The sequence below is a fragment of the Nothoprocta perdicaria genome, unplaced genomic scaffold (assembly GCF_003342845.1).
Source record: "Nothoprocta perdicaria isolate Ctin4 unplaced genomic scaffold, notPer1 scaffold_179, whole genome shotgun sequence".
Lineage (NCBI taxonomy): Eukaryota > Metazoa > Chordata > Aves > Tinamiformes > Tinamidae > Nothoprocta > Nothoprocta perdicaria.
This window is the reverse complement of record NW_020454971.1, coordinates 1,432,395-1,448,373: the sequence shown is the minus strand read 5'-3', so window position 1 is coordinate 1,448,373 and position 15,979 is coordinate 1,432,395. Positions and strand designations below refer to the sequence as shown.

General features: G+C 40.0%; 1 protein-coding gene across 1 annotated transcript in view; it reads left to right on the top strand.

The window, feature by feature from the left end:
- Nucleotides 1-15,979, top strand: part of BCL11A (B cell CLL/lymphoma 11A) — a 122,348-nt gene that overhangs the window by 1,041 nt on the left and 105,328 nt on the right. Inside the window, exon 2 of the mRNA XM_026036442.1 lies at nucleotides 322-351. Coding sequence (XP_025892227.1) covers nucleotides 322-351 — 30 coding nt within the window. The remainder of the gene's footprint in view (nucleotides 1-321; nucleotides 352-15,979) is intronic.

Genomic DNA, 15,979 nt, shown 5'->3' with positions numbered 1-15,979 from the left:
CCAGGTGTAACAGAGAAGCAGTAATTTTAATGCTCGGTACTAATGGAAGATAATCAAGCCTAATGAGATTGTGTAAATCAGGTGTGTTGTTAAAGTGAAAAGGTTTGTGGGAAACACAGGAAAGTGTTAGCAAAAGGTTGGGTGAGAAGGTTAGTCCCTGTTCTAGAGACTGGGGGCAGACTGAAGCATTAACTTGTTTTTTGTGGAAAATAAAAAATAGTTTGCTAGTAATTCATTTTCTGTTGCTTGATAGAACCGTCAATTCTAATTTCTAATCCTTTTTCTTTAAAGGTACTTGAAAGTCTTGTTTGGAATATGGAGCTGGGGAGAAGGACATAGACTGGCTATTTTGTGAGTAATGTTCTTTTATAGAAATATGATTCTTTATAACTTAGCTATGTGAGTAATCTAATATGTGTTTGTTGAGTTATACCGGTGTACTTCCCCTAGCAACACCCAAAATACTGGCTAAAGCACAGTGCTCTAGCACATGTAGAGTTTGGGGATGGCTTCTTTCAACATAATGCTTTATTCCACTGTGTCTCTTGTAACAGCTTAATAATGTTTTTTTCTGAAGGATTTACACTATATAAAGTTAATACATGCTAGTTATGATTTTTTCTCATTTATCTTTTAATAGGGGTGTCTGAGTTGGTTAGATTCCACTTTTCAGAAAGCTGTCTTCTAATAGTAATATAGCATGTTTTTTTTCTAAAACTGCTTGTGTGTTCTAAAGGAGAAGTTATATTTCTGAGTATGAATAAGTTAATATCTAGTATATTGCCGGTTGTTACARTTTTTATGGAAGTATACATTATAAATATATATGTTTATGCTTTTAGTATGCTCTTTTCTGTGAGTTAGTGTTTTGTATTTTACCTGTTAAGTTAGTGGTGGTGTGATGTATTTTAGAAAAAGCTTGTGAGAGCCACGTGTTTGCTAGGCTTCTAAATTTCAGTAGTCCAAAGATTTATTCCAGGTAGAAATAAACAGTTTATCTATTCAGGCCAGGCTTTGCTGTTGTTTAGGTTTGTTGGTGTTGTAAGTTTTCAGTTGCTCTTCTGTTTGTACGTTCAGTTGCTGCCTGAGGATGCTTGATGGCGTTTGTGTCCCTCTTTGGTAGAGGATGGATATCTTGTCCCCTTTTCCTGAGCAAACAGTTCTTGTGTATCCAAGATATTCTAACTATCTTGGTGCTCAGTGTGTAATTCTTGTAAACTGGTCAAGCTCATGTTTTAAACTTAAGCTGCTGCAGCCTATTACTGGTGCAAGGACTGACGAAGGACCCCAACATGGCTCCAGGAGTTGCAAGGGTCGTGGTGGGGTGATAGCAGTCTGCATGTAGATGGGTGTATGGTGATAGCGTTCCCCAAACCYTGTATCTCTTTGCAATTTATCACCAGATCTCATAAAATCTATAATCTCTTGCTGCAAACTCTACYTATCCTCATTTTTCAATCCCATATGTTGACAATTGCGTGTACCCTAGTGTGTGTTGTATCTGTGTGTGAGCACATCTGTACGTGTCCAGATGAAATACTTCCCAAAAAAGTTGTGCTCAAGTATCTGACCAAGACAGAAGCACTTACCTTCTTCACAAAGAAGACCTCTAAGCCAGTAGCCTTGGAGGATCAACTCTTATCCACTGCAGGATGCACCTCAGTGCTGCCACATGCAAAGTATTTTGTGCTGCATAAGTTGCAGGTTGAACTCTCTTAAGGGTAGGTGAAGGATTATGTGCTCAGCTCAGCCCTTTAGTGCRCACACCACCTATCAGTTGACCTTCTGGCTCTGCTGTGTGCATATAATTGTGCTTGCAGATGTTTACTAAATGGGGTGTCTGAGTAGCTGATATTTATGTGGGAGTTTGCAGCTGGAGTTCTGCGACAGTGATGGCAGCATGCAGCATGKCTATGTGAATGAGAAGTGTGATGATTTACTCTGTTTCCTTAGTTTTGTATCTTTTTTTTATCAGATAATATTATGTGTGTTGCAACCCATACTAAGAAAACTACATCCAGGAAGTTATTTTTATCTGTATGCCACATCACATTTTATTAGATAAAGCACTTCTCGGCTCTTGAATTTGCTCTTCTGATGTTGTAGTGATTAAATGACAGATTAAGTTTCAATAGATTTTTTTGAAGGCTTCTTAGGAGGAATATCATGTGTGTGCAGGAGATGTTATGTTCCAGCTATTGCACCTGCCCTTTTCTACCTCAGCTTATGGAATTTGACTGAAAACTGAAATAGCCACGGAGAAAATATTATTTGTATAATATTAAAATATTATCCATAGAATGGAGAACAATGCATCAGACAGATTGTATTCAAGCTTTGAGTTTTTTTACAAATGAGCTGACTCTTATCTGTGTAATGCACCATATTTCACTTGGGAAAGATTTTTTTTTTCAGCAATGATTTGTAGATGTATATTTATGGCCTGATGAATATCAACTGAAAGTAACATTAAATTTGATTTGGGAAGGCTGTGTTTTGTAATAAATGCTTTTTAAAATTTACTAATCTACTACCTCATAKGGAAAGATGTATGACAAGAGATAATAGTGAAGAGTAGAAGGTAGATTGCTAAAGACAGGTTTCACATAGCCAAACAACAGTGATTGAAAATGTATATTATCTTATAAAATCCTTTTTTTAAAGGACAGAATTCTGTGAAATACTCATATTGGTAGCTTTACAAGCCTTAACGGGAAAATTTTGAAGGGTAAGTATTTAAAATATTAACGTTCTAAAGCTGGTCCTACTCTGTTGCTGTTGGAAAGCTGTGTCTGAGGGCATGGCTTCGCTATAAGTGTGTTATTGGGCTGTTGTGTGCCTTTCTAGGCTGGTTTGCTACAAATGGCAATTAGCAGTCCCTGATATTGATGGGTCTAGTGGGCTCATTGCTTATTTGTTACGTCGAGACAGCAACACAGAACTGTGATCTGCTTTCCCTGGGATCTCTAATGCTTGTGCCTCTTGATGTGAAATTAGCTACAGTTCTTCACCTGCTCGACAAAACCAGAAGACTAAATTTGCGTTGCATTACAGAGTACATCAGCATATGGACAGGTCACTCCCTTGTTTCCCTCCAAATTGAAGCTCAGATTAATTACAGTGTCACCAGCTTCTAAAACAGGTTAGTTAATGGGAACTAACTGTGAGCTCGCTGAAGCAGCGCTAATCTTGCCGCTCGCGCCGAGCGCGCTGCCTTTGATCGGCTCATTCTCTCTCAGCAGGCCAAAAAGTAGCCACGGGATATGAGTGCTTAGCTTACAATCATGTTAATTTTGCTTTAGGTTTGTCTTTAGCTGTTGGAGATTAATGAATAAAAATGGTGTTTAAATTTGCAACGAGTTCTCTTCTAATTGCTTGGCAGTATTATTTCTGGCTGCTTTTTCCTTCCATTACTTGAGCCAGTCATCTAAAAGGCTGTGTGATTCTGCCATGTGACAGAAGGGTACAGCCAGAATATCTCAAAACAAGCAAGATGCTAGGAAAGAGTTGAGGAATTTCTTTGCTTTTCCAACTCTCTCTCCTGCTGTTTCCTGCATCCATGCCCMAAACCAAAGCTACTATTTGCCCTTCTGCTTTGCCCCTTCTTGCCCATACAACAGTCTGCTCTGACACTGGGAGAAGTTCTCTCTGGTCCCAGTGGTGTGTATCAGACATAAAAGCTAAATGTGAACCTGTGTGACTCGCAAGTCTGACCCTATATCTTTAAGTGTAAAGATATGAAAATAAACTCCTCTAGTTACCTCTACAAATATGCTTTCTAGTTGTAGAGTCCTCTGACAGAATGATTTGGTATTGCTTTGCAGTATGGCAGGGAAGGCAAATACTTCAGGGGAATAATAATAAAAAAAAAAAGTATAGATTTTCTTAAGGAAATTTTAAATTGCTTTGAAGTGGAGCTCCCTTCCACCTCTAGTTTCCCTAGGATTCATTGACAAGGGAATGGGCTGAGAAACCTGAGCAGGGGAACTCAGGGTTACTTGTGTCTCCAAGAATGGATTTCAGAAGCCAAGGAAATGGCTTGAACTGTAACTAGTCATCCTACAGCTCAAGCAGTATGACTCTGTATGGGAAAGTGCAGAGAATGCACTTCTAGTCATTTAGATTAAATACTTCTATGTAGCATAGCACTCATGCTCGTTTGTCGCAAAGATTAGCAGCAAAGAAATTACAGAATGTAGAACAGTTTGCTGGGGATTCATTTATATGGAAATATTGACAGGATCTTGGCTTGACAGCTTATCTCAAGGGAAGGGTTTGCTTGGCAAGGGCTGTACACTGGTGTATGGATAATCAGCTGGCATATGGAATCACAGGAGCCAATGCCCAAAGTGTCATAGGATTGTGTACTTGTAAAACATTAGGAACTTTCTAGTACCTCGGTTCTGTGGGTACCATGCAGGCATTCCCCATTTATTTTGGGGGTGGGCAGGATGGGGGAGAGGAACACTGAGAGAAAGACTCACATGGTGAGTCTTTATTATTAGGTTCCTAAGTGCCTTATAAAGATTTGATTTGAGCTCTGCTGCCCTAAAAAAAGGTATAAAAATTCTTTGCCTTTGTTTCAAGATGCCCCCTTGGGCAGGGGGAAGAAAGTTGAGTTAGCAATGCACTTGTTCTAGAGAAATAATCTTAAAGATTGCTGGCCAAGAGCACTGTTCTCTTCAACACCTAAGGAAGGAGACATCTGATGTAGTAGGTCTTACTTTCAAAAGGCTCTAAGCTCAGGAATAATTATCTGGAAGAAGTTGGCCAAACCATAGAGACTTTTGCCTCATTTGTTTCATTTCCTTCCTCCCCTACCTGTAAAATTAAGATAATAAATTATGCCTCAACTCCTATGAAATAAATATAACGTTTTAAAAAGTGCTTTTCCTAATTTGAGTGGAAGCTGCTCTTAAACACGCTGTGGAAACACAATTGAACATCTTGTATCTTTTATCTATGRCTAGCTTTATACCGAACAGAAATGTTTATTTTTCTCCTGGTGGAGGAAGAGAACAAACCTGTTTAATCTTCATATTGTTCTTTCTCTTATTTTGGAGTGGGGGAGCACTCAAGCCCTTGGGCAGCTGGTGCTGTGGAGCTATGGTATTTGTTCTAGTTCCATTATAGCTCAAACGTGGCCGTGAGACTGGTTTGGGGCATTAAAGTCTGATACTACAACCCTGATGCAATAGCTCTCCTCATGTCTAGGACTAGTCTTTGTCATGAATTCATTAGTTTCATGCAGAGATCGCGTATAATTCTGATTGCTGCTTGCTGGGAAACTTTAGAGAGAGGAATGGATACCGATAACTACTGAAACACCTCAATTTTGTGTGAAAATTGGGAGAAGTTTTCATATCCATTAACCTTGTAGTAAGACCTTGTTGAATTTTTTTTCTCACCTTTTTACATTATATTCTGTTCAACTTCATGCACAAACTTAGCATCTGCCCTGTTGCAGAAAAGTGAGTTAATTTGATTGTCAGCTTGTCTCTGCAGAATTGGAGTGTGCGGCAGGGAGCTGCCAGCCGGCCTCATCAAGCTGCTTTCTTGGGCTCGAGGAGATCAAGTAACTCCTTAGCTTTGCCAGTTTTCTGCAGTTCTAGGGAAGTCATGGAGCTGCACTTGTGTTTAACCAGCTCTTGATTCGACCCCTTGGTTGAAGGAACACAAAGAATAATAGTAGGAAACAAGTTAGGAGTAAATCTGCTTTAACATAAAGCATGAGTAAATCGTAGTGACCTTTTTGATCGTTGCTCCTGTGACTGCYGTGGGGATGAGGCAGTGCATCCAAATGTCTTGTGGTGATCTTTACCTGGGTAGGGATGTGCTTATGAGTCTGTGGGTCTCCTCAAGGAGTTTTCCAAGGAATGTACTGCTTGTTCTGTTGCTGGTGAGTTTTGTCTGCAAGAGGTATTTTCCTGCAGTGTGTGTGTATTTGAATATTCCTTCTACTGAAGTAGAGGGGGACAAAATAAGATAGAGGGATTGTATAAACTTGTGGTGTGCTTTGTGTTTACTTCTGTTATTTCCATCTCATGTTTGTGTATTTACGGTGTCTTTTCTTGGTAATTATGAAGTGACAACTTATAGGTCATATTAGAAGATAATGGAAGAGACGAGCTTTAAAAAACACTGTGACAAAAGCACTGTTCTGGCTTTTCCATAGTATATGTTTAGGAGAGAAAGGATACTTCAGGCTCATTAAAGCTTACTGCCGTTTTCTTCTAAAAGGATAGACAGAGCAGCTGGAAAAGAGGTGACTACTGATATAGTTGGAGCTCATCTTCTAGGGCTTTAGTGTTTGTTTTTTTTTTTTTTTTTCCCCCCCCTCTCCATTTATTATGTAAAAGCAGGGGCAGATATAATATCACTTGTATCCAGCCTGGTACCTTATTCATGGGACTCATTTACTTGATCATGTTCAACAAATAATAGGAAATGTTCATTTGATTCTTTTCTGGTAGATCTTTTCAGCCCAGTTGTATATCAAGTTGGTGATTAGGCAAGATGAGCCTAGAATAATATTGAGTTCCTCACTAATAAATTTAAAAGTAAAGTCTCTTGTCTTGAATTCTAACCCAAAAAGAAGGGAGGATGAAGCARTAAAGAGTGAAAAATAAGAGTGAGAACTTTGGAAAATGAGCAAAAGGGGTCACAGAACCAAGTTGTACAAYTACACAGTTTATTTGAACGTCTTTTAGGACATCTTGCCTATCTGTGTGTGTACATGTGGATATGAATGTCCAATCTCTTCTGCCTTGATGACTGGCAAACTARTGTCTGGGACAGGTCAACATCACATAGAAAAGTGCTTTCAGTTATGTTTAAAAATTTTCTAATGTATCTGTTATGTATTCCCACAGCTACAAGTAGAATTCTACTGTGTGAGARAAGAACGAACAAGAAAAAAAGGTAATAAAGCCACTTTAAAGAACAAGCAAGCAAAATTAAAGATAAATAGCAGAAGAGATTGCATAGAGTTCATGGCARTTACTGGGGAAATAGGCAGTGTGAAGACTGCCTTAAGGAATACAGTGTCCAGGACGTGTGAGCAGAGAACCCTGAAACATCAGGAGATCCTTAATACAGGTTTAATTCTAAGGTACATCACTTTGTACTGAAATACAAAGGAATATTAACGCGACTTAATCCTGTTCTATGGTTTCTTTATCCTGTAAGACAAGTAGAAAATAGCTGTAGTACAAAAGCTCAATCTGAGAACACAGAAGCTATTCTGTCTAGCAGTCACGTTTATGTCTATATAGCACTTCTGTCAGTCTGATCTTGTCATGTGTATTTGTGCATTTTATTAAGCAGTTTCAGGCTGAAAGCTTTTATTATTCTTACAGTTTATAACAATGTAATAGAAGGCAGGTTCACAAGGAATCTTCCTCTGAAGATTTCAGATGTTCTGTGTTACTATTTTCTGAGATTATTCAATATTGGTTCCTTAGGGATTGGTTGCTAGATACATTTTTCTCCCTTGAAGCACTATGTTTTCCTGGAGGAGCTCTTGTTGAATTGATGAGAACCAAATATGGTAGCACCTGGAATGACTCAGTTTCATCTTGAAAGATGTCTCTGAATTCTTTGCTGTTTTGTACAGGAATAGCTCATTCTTCAGATAGTTGGGAAACTGTATAAACTTGTGTAAAGTCGCTTTTAACTGTGCTCTCAACTGCCAAACTTTGGGAATGTTTTACTGTGTGAAACTGGAGACACAAAAAGCAAGCACTTTTGAGCACTTTGGTTTGTACTTTTGTGTCATGTGTGAAAACAGGCAACACTTACAGGGATAACAGTTGCACAGGTAAATGCACATGCACACCTTGGTGAAAGAAAGTTCTGTGTGCACTCGTGTGACCATGAAAATAGTGTGGCATTGTAAGACAGCTGAGAACTGTGCTTGAGAGAATACCTTTTGTTGCAGTAAACTGGGGTGATGGGGAAGAGTACAACTGTGGTCTTTACGTGCTGGTAAATCTGCCAGGAGAATATGAAGCTTGGCAAGATGAGCGCATAGTCAAAGGCTGATGTGCTCCACATGTGCAAGTACTCTGTGGAAATACTGGTTCCTTCTCTTGATGGATGACCAAGAGGCTCTCTAAGGTTTCTGGGAAATTGTTGCTTGATAAATAACAACAATAAATACTCTACAGCCTGGATAAATACAACTTGTTGCAATGATCCTAGAAAACAACAATAACTTTAGTTCAGAAATTATCCTTTGAACTCTTGAGTTAGGTTTGTGGATTRCCCTACTCTGCATATGGCACTTATCAATTGTTTCAGAATAAACATATAATGATGATTCTYGTGCAAATTCCAGGCATTGGTGTGTGGTTTTGTGTACTGTGGAACACACTGTGTGTGCCACAGAGGTTCTTCCACCCTTGCCAGATGATGTGGACTCAGATGTGACTCTCCATGTACTTGGACTGCTGGGAGAGCCTGGTGGGAATCTCTGAGCAGCAGTCTGAGGAGCACAGCATGAACAGAGCTCAGCTCTGAACTCGTCTTTTAACAGTGGAGCTACAGTGACCTTGTTGCTGTGAGGGTTGGCCTCATTATGGCACCACACGTGGACAACAGGGTCTATGAACTGGCTGCTTTTGCTTTAGTGTTTTCCTATTTTCTGCCTAGAGTTTGCTGAGGCAAGAAAGCAGGAAGTCAAATTCTACTTTGAGGTGTAGATAATGTGATCAGGCTTGTGTGTCCTGCCTCCAGATCATCACCCCTGGGAAAAGAGCCAGCTTGCTGAACACCTGATTCAAGGCTCTGCTGTGCAAATCTTGCAGTTAGATAAAAACCTAAAGATTTTACTATACAACTAGGTAAACTGCTCTTCAGGAGGTTGAGTCTAAAGGGAAGGCATAGAAACACATCAAGAAATGTTACCTCGCAGCTCTGCAGTGTGATACTTATTTTCACTTGTGTAGAAGTCTTCTGTATTTTTTCTTCACAAAAGCAGGAGACCAACCTGTAGGCTGACCCTCTTCTTTCCTTGGACTGTACCTTTATAGACTGATTTTTTCTTTTTAGACTACACATGGGTTTGTTCTGCTTGTCTTTTTATGCAGCCCATCAATGAAGTRTGTAGAAAGATTAAAAGTCATAATTATCTTGAGTGACTTGGTGAATGAACAGGTTTTTGTRTTGTCGGTTTTGTACTGCTTTGTAATTAATAGCCTGCAGGAATGCCCCCTAGTTTGAAATGCAAGTGCTGAACACAYTGAGTATGGAAGGAAAGAGACTCTGGAAGTTGCTGCCAGTAAAATATTCTCTAAATCAGAGTAATATCTTCAGGTAAGCTGCTTAATAATGAAAACAGTGGTCAGAGGAGTATGGTGGTAGATGTCCTCAGGGCAGAGAAAAAGGCTAAAACCATCTAAATCTATCATCAAGTGATTATTATCTCTGATGGCAACCCTGTTTTGCAAAATTGRAAACCAAACCAAGTACAACAGCCTTTTTAAAAGAAGGAAATAAATTTTTGATAACACTAAACAGGAGTGAACACACTGCAAACTATGTAGGCAGCTGAGAACCTGGATAAGACAAGGAAGATGAAAAGATTTGGGAAGGTGAAAAGGTAGTTATACTGTAAAAGGTAAGTCTAAGGTAAACGTTATTTGAGAATGTAAACAAAGAGCTTAAACTTGGGGAGCGTTTGGTATGAAGTCAAAGTGTCTCTATACTTCTCCCATCMTTTTTGGAATGAGAAGGATAAGCAAAAGACATGGAGGTGATGGGAAAGATGCTCCTACCCTTTCTCTTCCTCCATGACTGCAGGCATGTGCAGTGGGCTGGAAAATCCCGTGCAAACAGAGCCAGGAAGCTGTTGGGGGGCCTCTCTGAGCTGGTGAGGCAAAAAAAWATATATATCCATGCTTCAGCTGAGTTTTCTCCCCTCGCCTGTAATTCCAATTTTGTCCCCTCTACCTTGCTTTTTCAGTTGAGTAAGATATCTTGTGCTTGTTGTAAAGCTGTGATATGCTGGTGGTTAAATATCATAAACACCATCATGTTTCTCAACCGAAAGCTACAATTTCCCATAACAATTCTTAGTTACTATATTGGGTGACTTATCAGTGTCCAGTTTAGTTATGCTAGAGAAACAATCCCCAAGCTGAGACAGTCACCTCTGGAAGAGATAGAAAATATGCAGGTAAATTTTAGGGTATTTTTTTCCCTGCCCTTCGCATGGCCTTCTGGAAGACCATGTCTTTCTGCAGTGTCTGGTTTAGAGCAGTCACACGGGCTGGCTTCCTAACACAGGGGGCATAGTGACATTGCTTAGTGGGAGGCAGTGAATTTTCAGCCTTCTTGAAGACCTGCAGGCATGTTTCAGGCTTCACAGCGGATGARTACTTTCCATCAGGAGCACAAAAGCCCTAAAATTTGGGTGAGATTCTGGAGAAACAGTTATTTTGAGTTATAATACAACTCTTTTTTTTGCAAGTTGTATAACTGAAGGTGGGGAACTGGGAGAGCCTGTTTTCATTTGCCATTARTGTGTTGTGTTGGCCAACATGTGCATAGTTAGTGATGTGATTGCAGGTGGCTGGGGCTTGTGCTGCTCGCTCAGCTGTGTAAGCGAGCACAGAATTCACACAGGTTAACCTGGGTAGGCCCACGCATCTCTGGTGGGAGTGATTGACTTATACAGAGCATAGGTGACATGCCTGAAACTCTTGTGTGGTAGATGCTCTTTTTCCCATGGGCAATTTTTTTTCTGGACAGGAAATCTGTTTGATTTCTTAAGAGAAAAAAAAAGAAAAAAAGATGAACTGTCTCCTACGGAACAGAATCTAATGCTTCCCATCCCATAGTATTATTTTTTTTCCTGGGGGGAACATACACCTACTACTCCCTCTCCTGGCCTCATAAGGGAAATATATGGAATTGTCAAAAGGGGGCATTCTTGCTTTTTCAGATGACTGGGAAGTAAGTTATAAAAGGAACTGTTGTAGTGAGACCTGTCATTTAGAACAGGAATCGCTTAAGTTGACAAAGTCTTTAGCCAAAGCAAATAGAACAGCTGGAATATTAAATATCAAAAGTGGTTCACAGACTAATTTAATCTCTCCTTTTGTGCACAGAGGATTTTTACCTGACCTAAGGTTTACCCAAAGCTTTTATTAATTAATGAAAATGCCCACTGTGCAATGACTCTCTTCCTCTAAAACCAGGCATGCCTGTGTGCACAGATACTTGCACAAACATATATATATATATATAAAATTTTAAACATAATAAAAAGGCAATTTTCAATATAACCACGAAAACCTGTATTTGACAGTTCTGCCAGCCTGGTATAAGAATGTACTACAACTGATTTTGCAATTYTGACTTGGCATGTGTGAGTTATAGATGAGCAAACCCTGCATGTTCTTGTCTGTAATATTTCTGTTTCTTCTAGTGAAGAAAATAGATATGATACAGTGATTAAATATAGATATAATAATATGTATTGTCATTTATTCTGCATYGACTAGAAGAGAACAATTGCATCAACTGTGTTTTACTATTTATCATATCTAAAATAATTTTTTTCATTTCTTTCTACTACTTTGGGGTTCAACTAATCTAGTTTGTATGTGCAAAAGCTAAAACTTCCCCATTTTGCAGTAAGATTACAGAATATTTTAGTTACCATGTTCTGAAAACACCTTGTTTTTAATCTGACTTCTGTTAKTTACACTTGAAATCAGTTTAGGTGCAATGCAATGTATGAGACTTGAGACAAGATGCTCCCCAAGGTAGAAGATGTCACTAGAAGACATCATATTAACCATCAGATTAAGGGCTCTTAAAGTATGCTGCTTTGGTGTACCTGTAGAGGGGAGTGTAAAACAGTTGAATAAAACAAATTTYRGTGATTTTTTTTTTCTTTCCTTTGTACTGTGCTGCCAGTCACCTCCCATATTCATTTATACTTAAGGAAAGAGGGTGCAAGGCACTGCCAGAGCCTGCTAACCCACTTAGGAAACATGTGAGTAATCACTCTGCTGCAGAGAAATAGGCAGCAGAGAATAGTATTTGCACTGTCAATTTTTTGCGTGGTAATGGAGGAAAAGCATTGGCCTGAAGCACTTGCTTCTGAGCTCCTCATATCTCTACTTAGCCGGGGTGGGAGGTTAATTTGGTTTTAAATATTTGCGTCAAATACTCAAGCTCTTTATGCTTTAAATTGCCAGTGTAGACATACTCCTATAAAGTCTTGGGCCTGGGAGTTTGGAAAGGATTAAGTGAAAATGAAAAGGAGAAGCAGAACAAAGAATTTCAGAAAGAAACTGAAAATATAGGGAAGAAATCTAGTGAGTATAATCCATACTTATTGTCAACTCAAAATAAAACCAAAACATGAGCAGATAAAAGAATTACAGTCTGCTGAACAAAACAATGGTAACAAATAAGAAGATAGGTTAAAAAGATACTATGGAGGGAAAATGCGTAAACAAAACAGTCCTCTGGTTTAGTGACTGTGCATATGCTTGTGAAGAGTCTGTTTGCAAACACCTAATGCCCCTATATCTAGTGTGTTTCTTTAGGATTTCTGRCTGCAGAAGAAAGAATATTCTTGCATTTCATGGCTCTAGGGTCTTTCTTTGCACCGCATTGTGCTCTTTAGGACCGACTGCAGTGGGATAAACACTGGTGTCTTGTTTGGTGATGCCCAGGTGTGTACCCTGAGCATGGTTTGACTCCATTGCAAATCAGTAGGTGTCCTAGGATAAATGGTAATTTACTACTCGGTATTTTTTAATAGTTCTTTGAAAATAAAATCTTGTACTAGAAAGATGGTTGCATTTGGAATATATTTACTGGTATGTTTGTGCAAGTAGGAAGGTGTAAGGCACTTAGCTATAAAAAGCCATAAATCTCCTTCCACTTCCTTATGAAATCAAATTGTGYGATACTTGCAAACTATCCTCAAATGGTGCTTGAACAAGAGTAACTGAATCTTCTCAAACAGGAACTTGCTATTGTACAGTCAGTTTTTGTTCTTGACCTTCCTTAGTACTGTGACTTGCCCCTTGTGCTYGTATCGATGCACGTGACTGATTCAGGGTTGACTCTGAGGTGCTGGACGCTCAAGCCTGATGACTCGAGAGCACTTGAGGGTGAACTTGAGCAGCGTGGTCAGCTCCAGTGGAACAATCCAGGCCTGGAATGTGGCCTGTAGATGTGTTGGGCTCCCAGTGACTGGCCCAGTGAGGAGCCTGGCCTGGCTCTGAACTTTCTTGGTKAGCTTCAAGGATAAGCTGGGGAGCTTCCAAGAATTCCTCACTTATGGCACCATGTCTCACTGTTTTCACAAATCCTAGTGTGCTTTTCTCAGAGATCACCCTCATCTGTTTGTGCTCTGGCTTAGTTTTCTGTGTCTCCAGGAAGTGCTGATGGTTGAGGCTGTTCTCTGCTCCCTGATACRAGGTCACTGAGGTGCTGAGTATGATAGTGGCTTTGAGGCAGTACAGCTCTTCTGTAAGCTTATTGAGCTGTAGTTGGCACCTCTGAGATGGTTTGGATTGCTTGAATATATTGACCTTAAAGTTCTCAGCTATACAGCCCATGATGTGACCCACAGAGCTGTGCAGTTCTGTTATTTCAACTTCAGGTATAGAAAGAATACGGAAAATTGTGCCCATAGAGTTGCACGTGGGATTTACCTAGACTGTTCTTGTGCTTGCTACCGCTGTCTGGTCAAAACTTGCTCTGAGGAGAGAAGGAACTTACTGCAAGTTTAGGGAGCTGTTGATCAGGCCCTAAACTGTGAGGATAAAGGGCCACACGAACTGCCAGGAGTAACCATCTGCAGGATACAAACTGCCAGGATAACCATTCTGCATGGAGTGTGTTCTGAGGTTTGGAACCCTGCTTGAATCAGTGATAGCTATCAAAGGTATTTTGGTAAGACTGTAATTACACAGCAAAAGGTCCATATTTGTCCCAAACTTATTATTACTCAAAGAGCAGGAAGAAAACAACAGTGATAAGGAGACTGCAAGAAGTAACTAAACCCCCTGCTGACTCTCAGCCCTACCAAAGAGGATCATATCAACCCTATGCTGTACAAACACAGGGATCTGCCTTCTGAGAGGAATGGTCTTGGATCAGCAAGAAACCAGGTGTCCTAAGTGATGTGAGGATGTGCTAGTGCAGTAGTTCAATGCAGTGCCCTCTGAGGGACCAAGTTTGCCCAACCCGTGTTCACCTGGATGGAGTTTGGGAGAGCTCAGCGTCCTGTGGCACTGGGCCTCCCCAGAAATTCGGTAGTGAAGTTGTTGGGCAGCTGCTGTTCCTGTTCTACATCAACACACTGCTCTGGCTAATCTAGACAAGAGCTATAGCATGATACAAATAAATGTAAATCTTTCAGTAATATTGATGAATTACATCTCCAGTTTTGGAGACAGCTCAGTGTACAGCCCTTGTAAGGGTTTATAAGGGTTAAAGGGAATATAAGGGTTTATATTCCCTTTGGCTATTCTGTGATAATGCTGAGGTCCAAAGTGAAGAGTCAGAGGCTGTGTTCTCATTTGTTATTTATCTTAATTTATGGTTGCAATTTTCTGCAATGGCTGCTTGCTGGACATGCTGCGTTGGAAACCGTGCTCTTGCAGACCTTGGTGTCGCTTTAAGGTAGAACATCCCTGAACCCCTGAGAGGGAGTCTGGAAGCCGGTTGCTGAGTCTGTAGCTACACTAGATATAGCAGAGAACTTGATTAGGAGAATCCAAAAATTACATGGATCTGTACCTTGAGCTTCCCAGCTGGAAAAGTTCTCCTGAAATCTTAAAGAAGCCAAAACTTCCTGCTCAGCCCTCTACTTATCTTGCAGGTGAGAGGAGAATCACAAAGGGTTCTCCGCATTTGGGAAAAAATGCAGACCTAATGCTGAAATTTTTAGCTTGGGTTTCATTTCAAGTGAAGTAGGAGACTCCTTTTGGAGTCTTCCTGCAGCAGTTGGTGGCAAGAAAAGATGAAACAGAGCAGAATGATAAATAATATGTTAGTCTCTGAAAGGAGAGGTGTCATTTTCATCCTGACACACTGTCAAAAAGATGTTTTACTGATTTGACATTCTGTGTTGAAGAAGACACAACAGGCAGTTAGTACGTGGTTTTATAGGGAGTCGCACCCACGTGTTACAATGAACTGAGCTCAAAGATAACACATCTTTTGTGCTTCTCCACTTCTTGGATGATAACTGTGAAAAATTATCTAGGGAAGGTTAGCAAGCTGTACCCATGGTCATTTTCTCATGACCCCTGAGCAATAAAGTTTACTCTCTTGGATCATGATGCACTGTCAAATAACAGGTTTGCCTGTCTGGCCAACAAAAAGTAATTGAGGAGTGTTACAGTTTTACAATCCGTGTTTGACTGGATTTGTAGCTCTTGAGCTGTTAGACCTGAACAAAATAGGTCAGTATTGACAGAATAAGGTTGGTTCTCATTTTTCTTTGTTTTTTTGACTTCTTTATGTGTCTGCCTGCTTAAAAGGAATATATAGGCAGTTTATGATTTCTGTTATTTATTAAACAGATATTGCTGCTGTCATTTCGGTCACATTGCCCAAGTTGTTTTTTTGGTCATACAATACAGCATTGTTTTTGTTATTGCTCTTTTAACTCTGTATGTTGAAGTCCAGCTCTGCATAAATATCAACAACTTGATACTACTGTAAGTGGGAACTAGGAAACTCCTGCCACCTGGAGTTGCCTAATTACAGGAGCTTTGGTGACCTTAGCTTGGGTGTCCACCAGCTGTTTGTGTTCTAGGTGTGGAACCAAAATGTTGAGTAGCAAAATTACTTCTCTTGCTCTTTCCTCTCCCTTCACATCAACAGTGGCCCTACCCCTGCACCCATGTCATGTCCTGACATACTGACCAGTTGCCAAAAGACCGCTGTATTTAAAAGTACTTTTGGGGCTCTAGGGCAGCAGTATCTGCCACTAGATCTA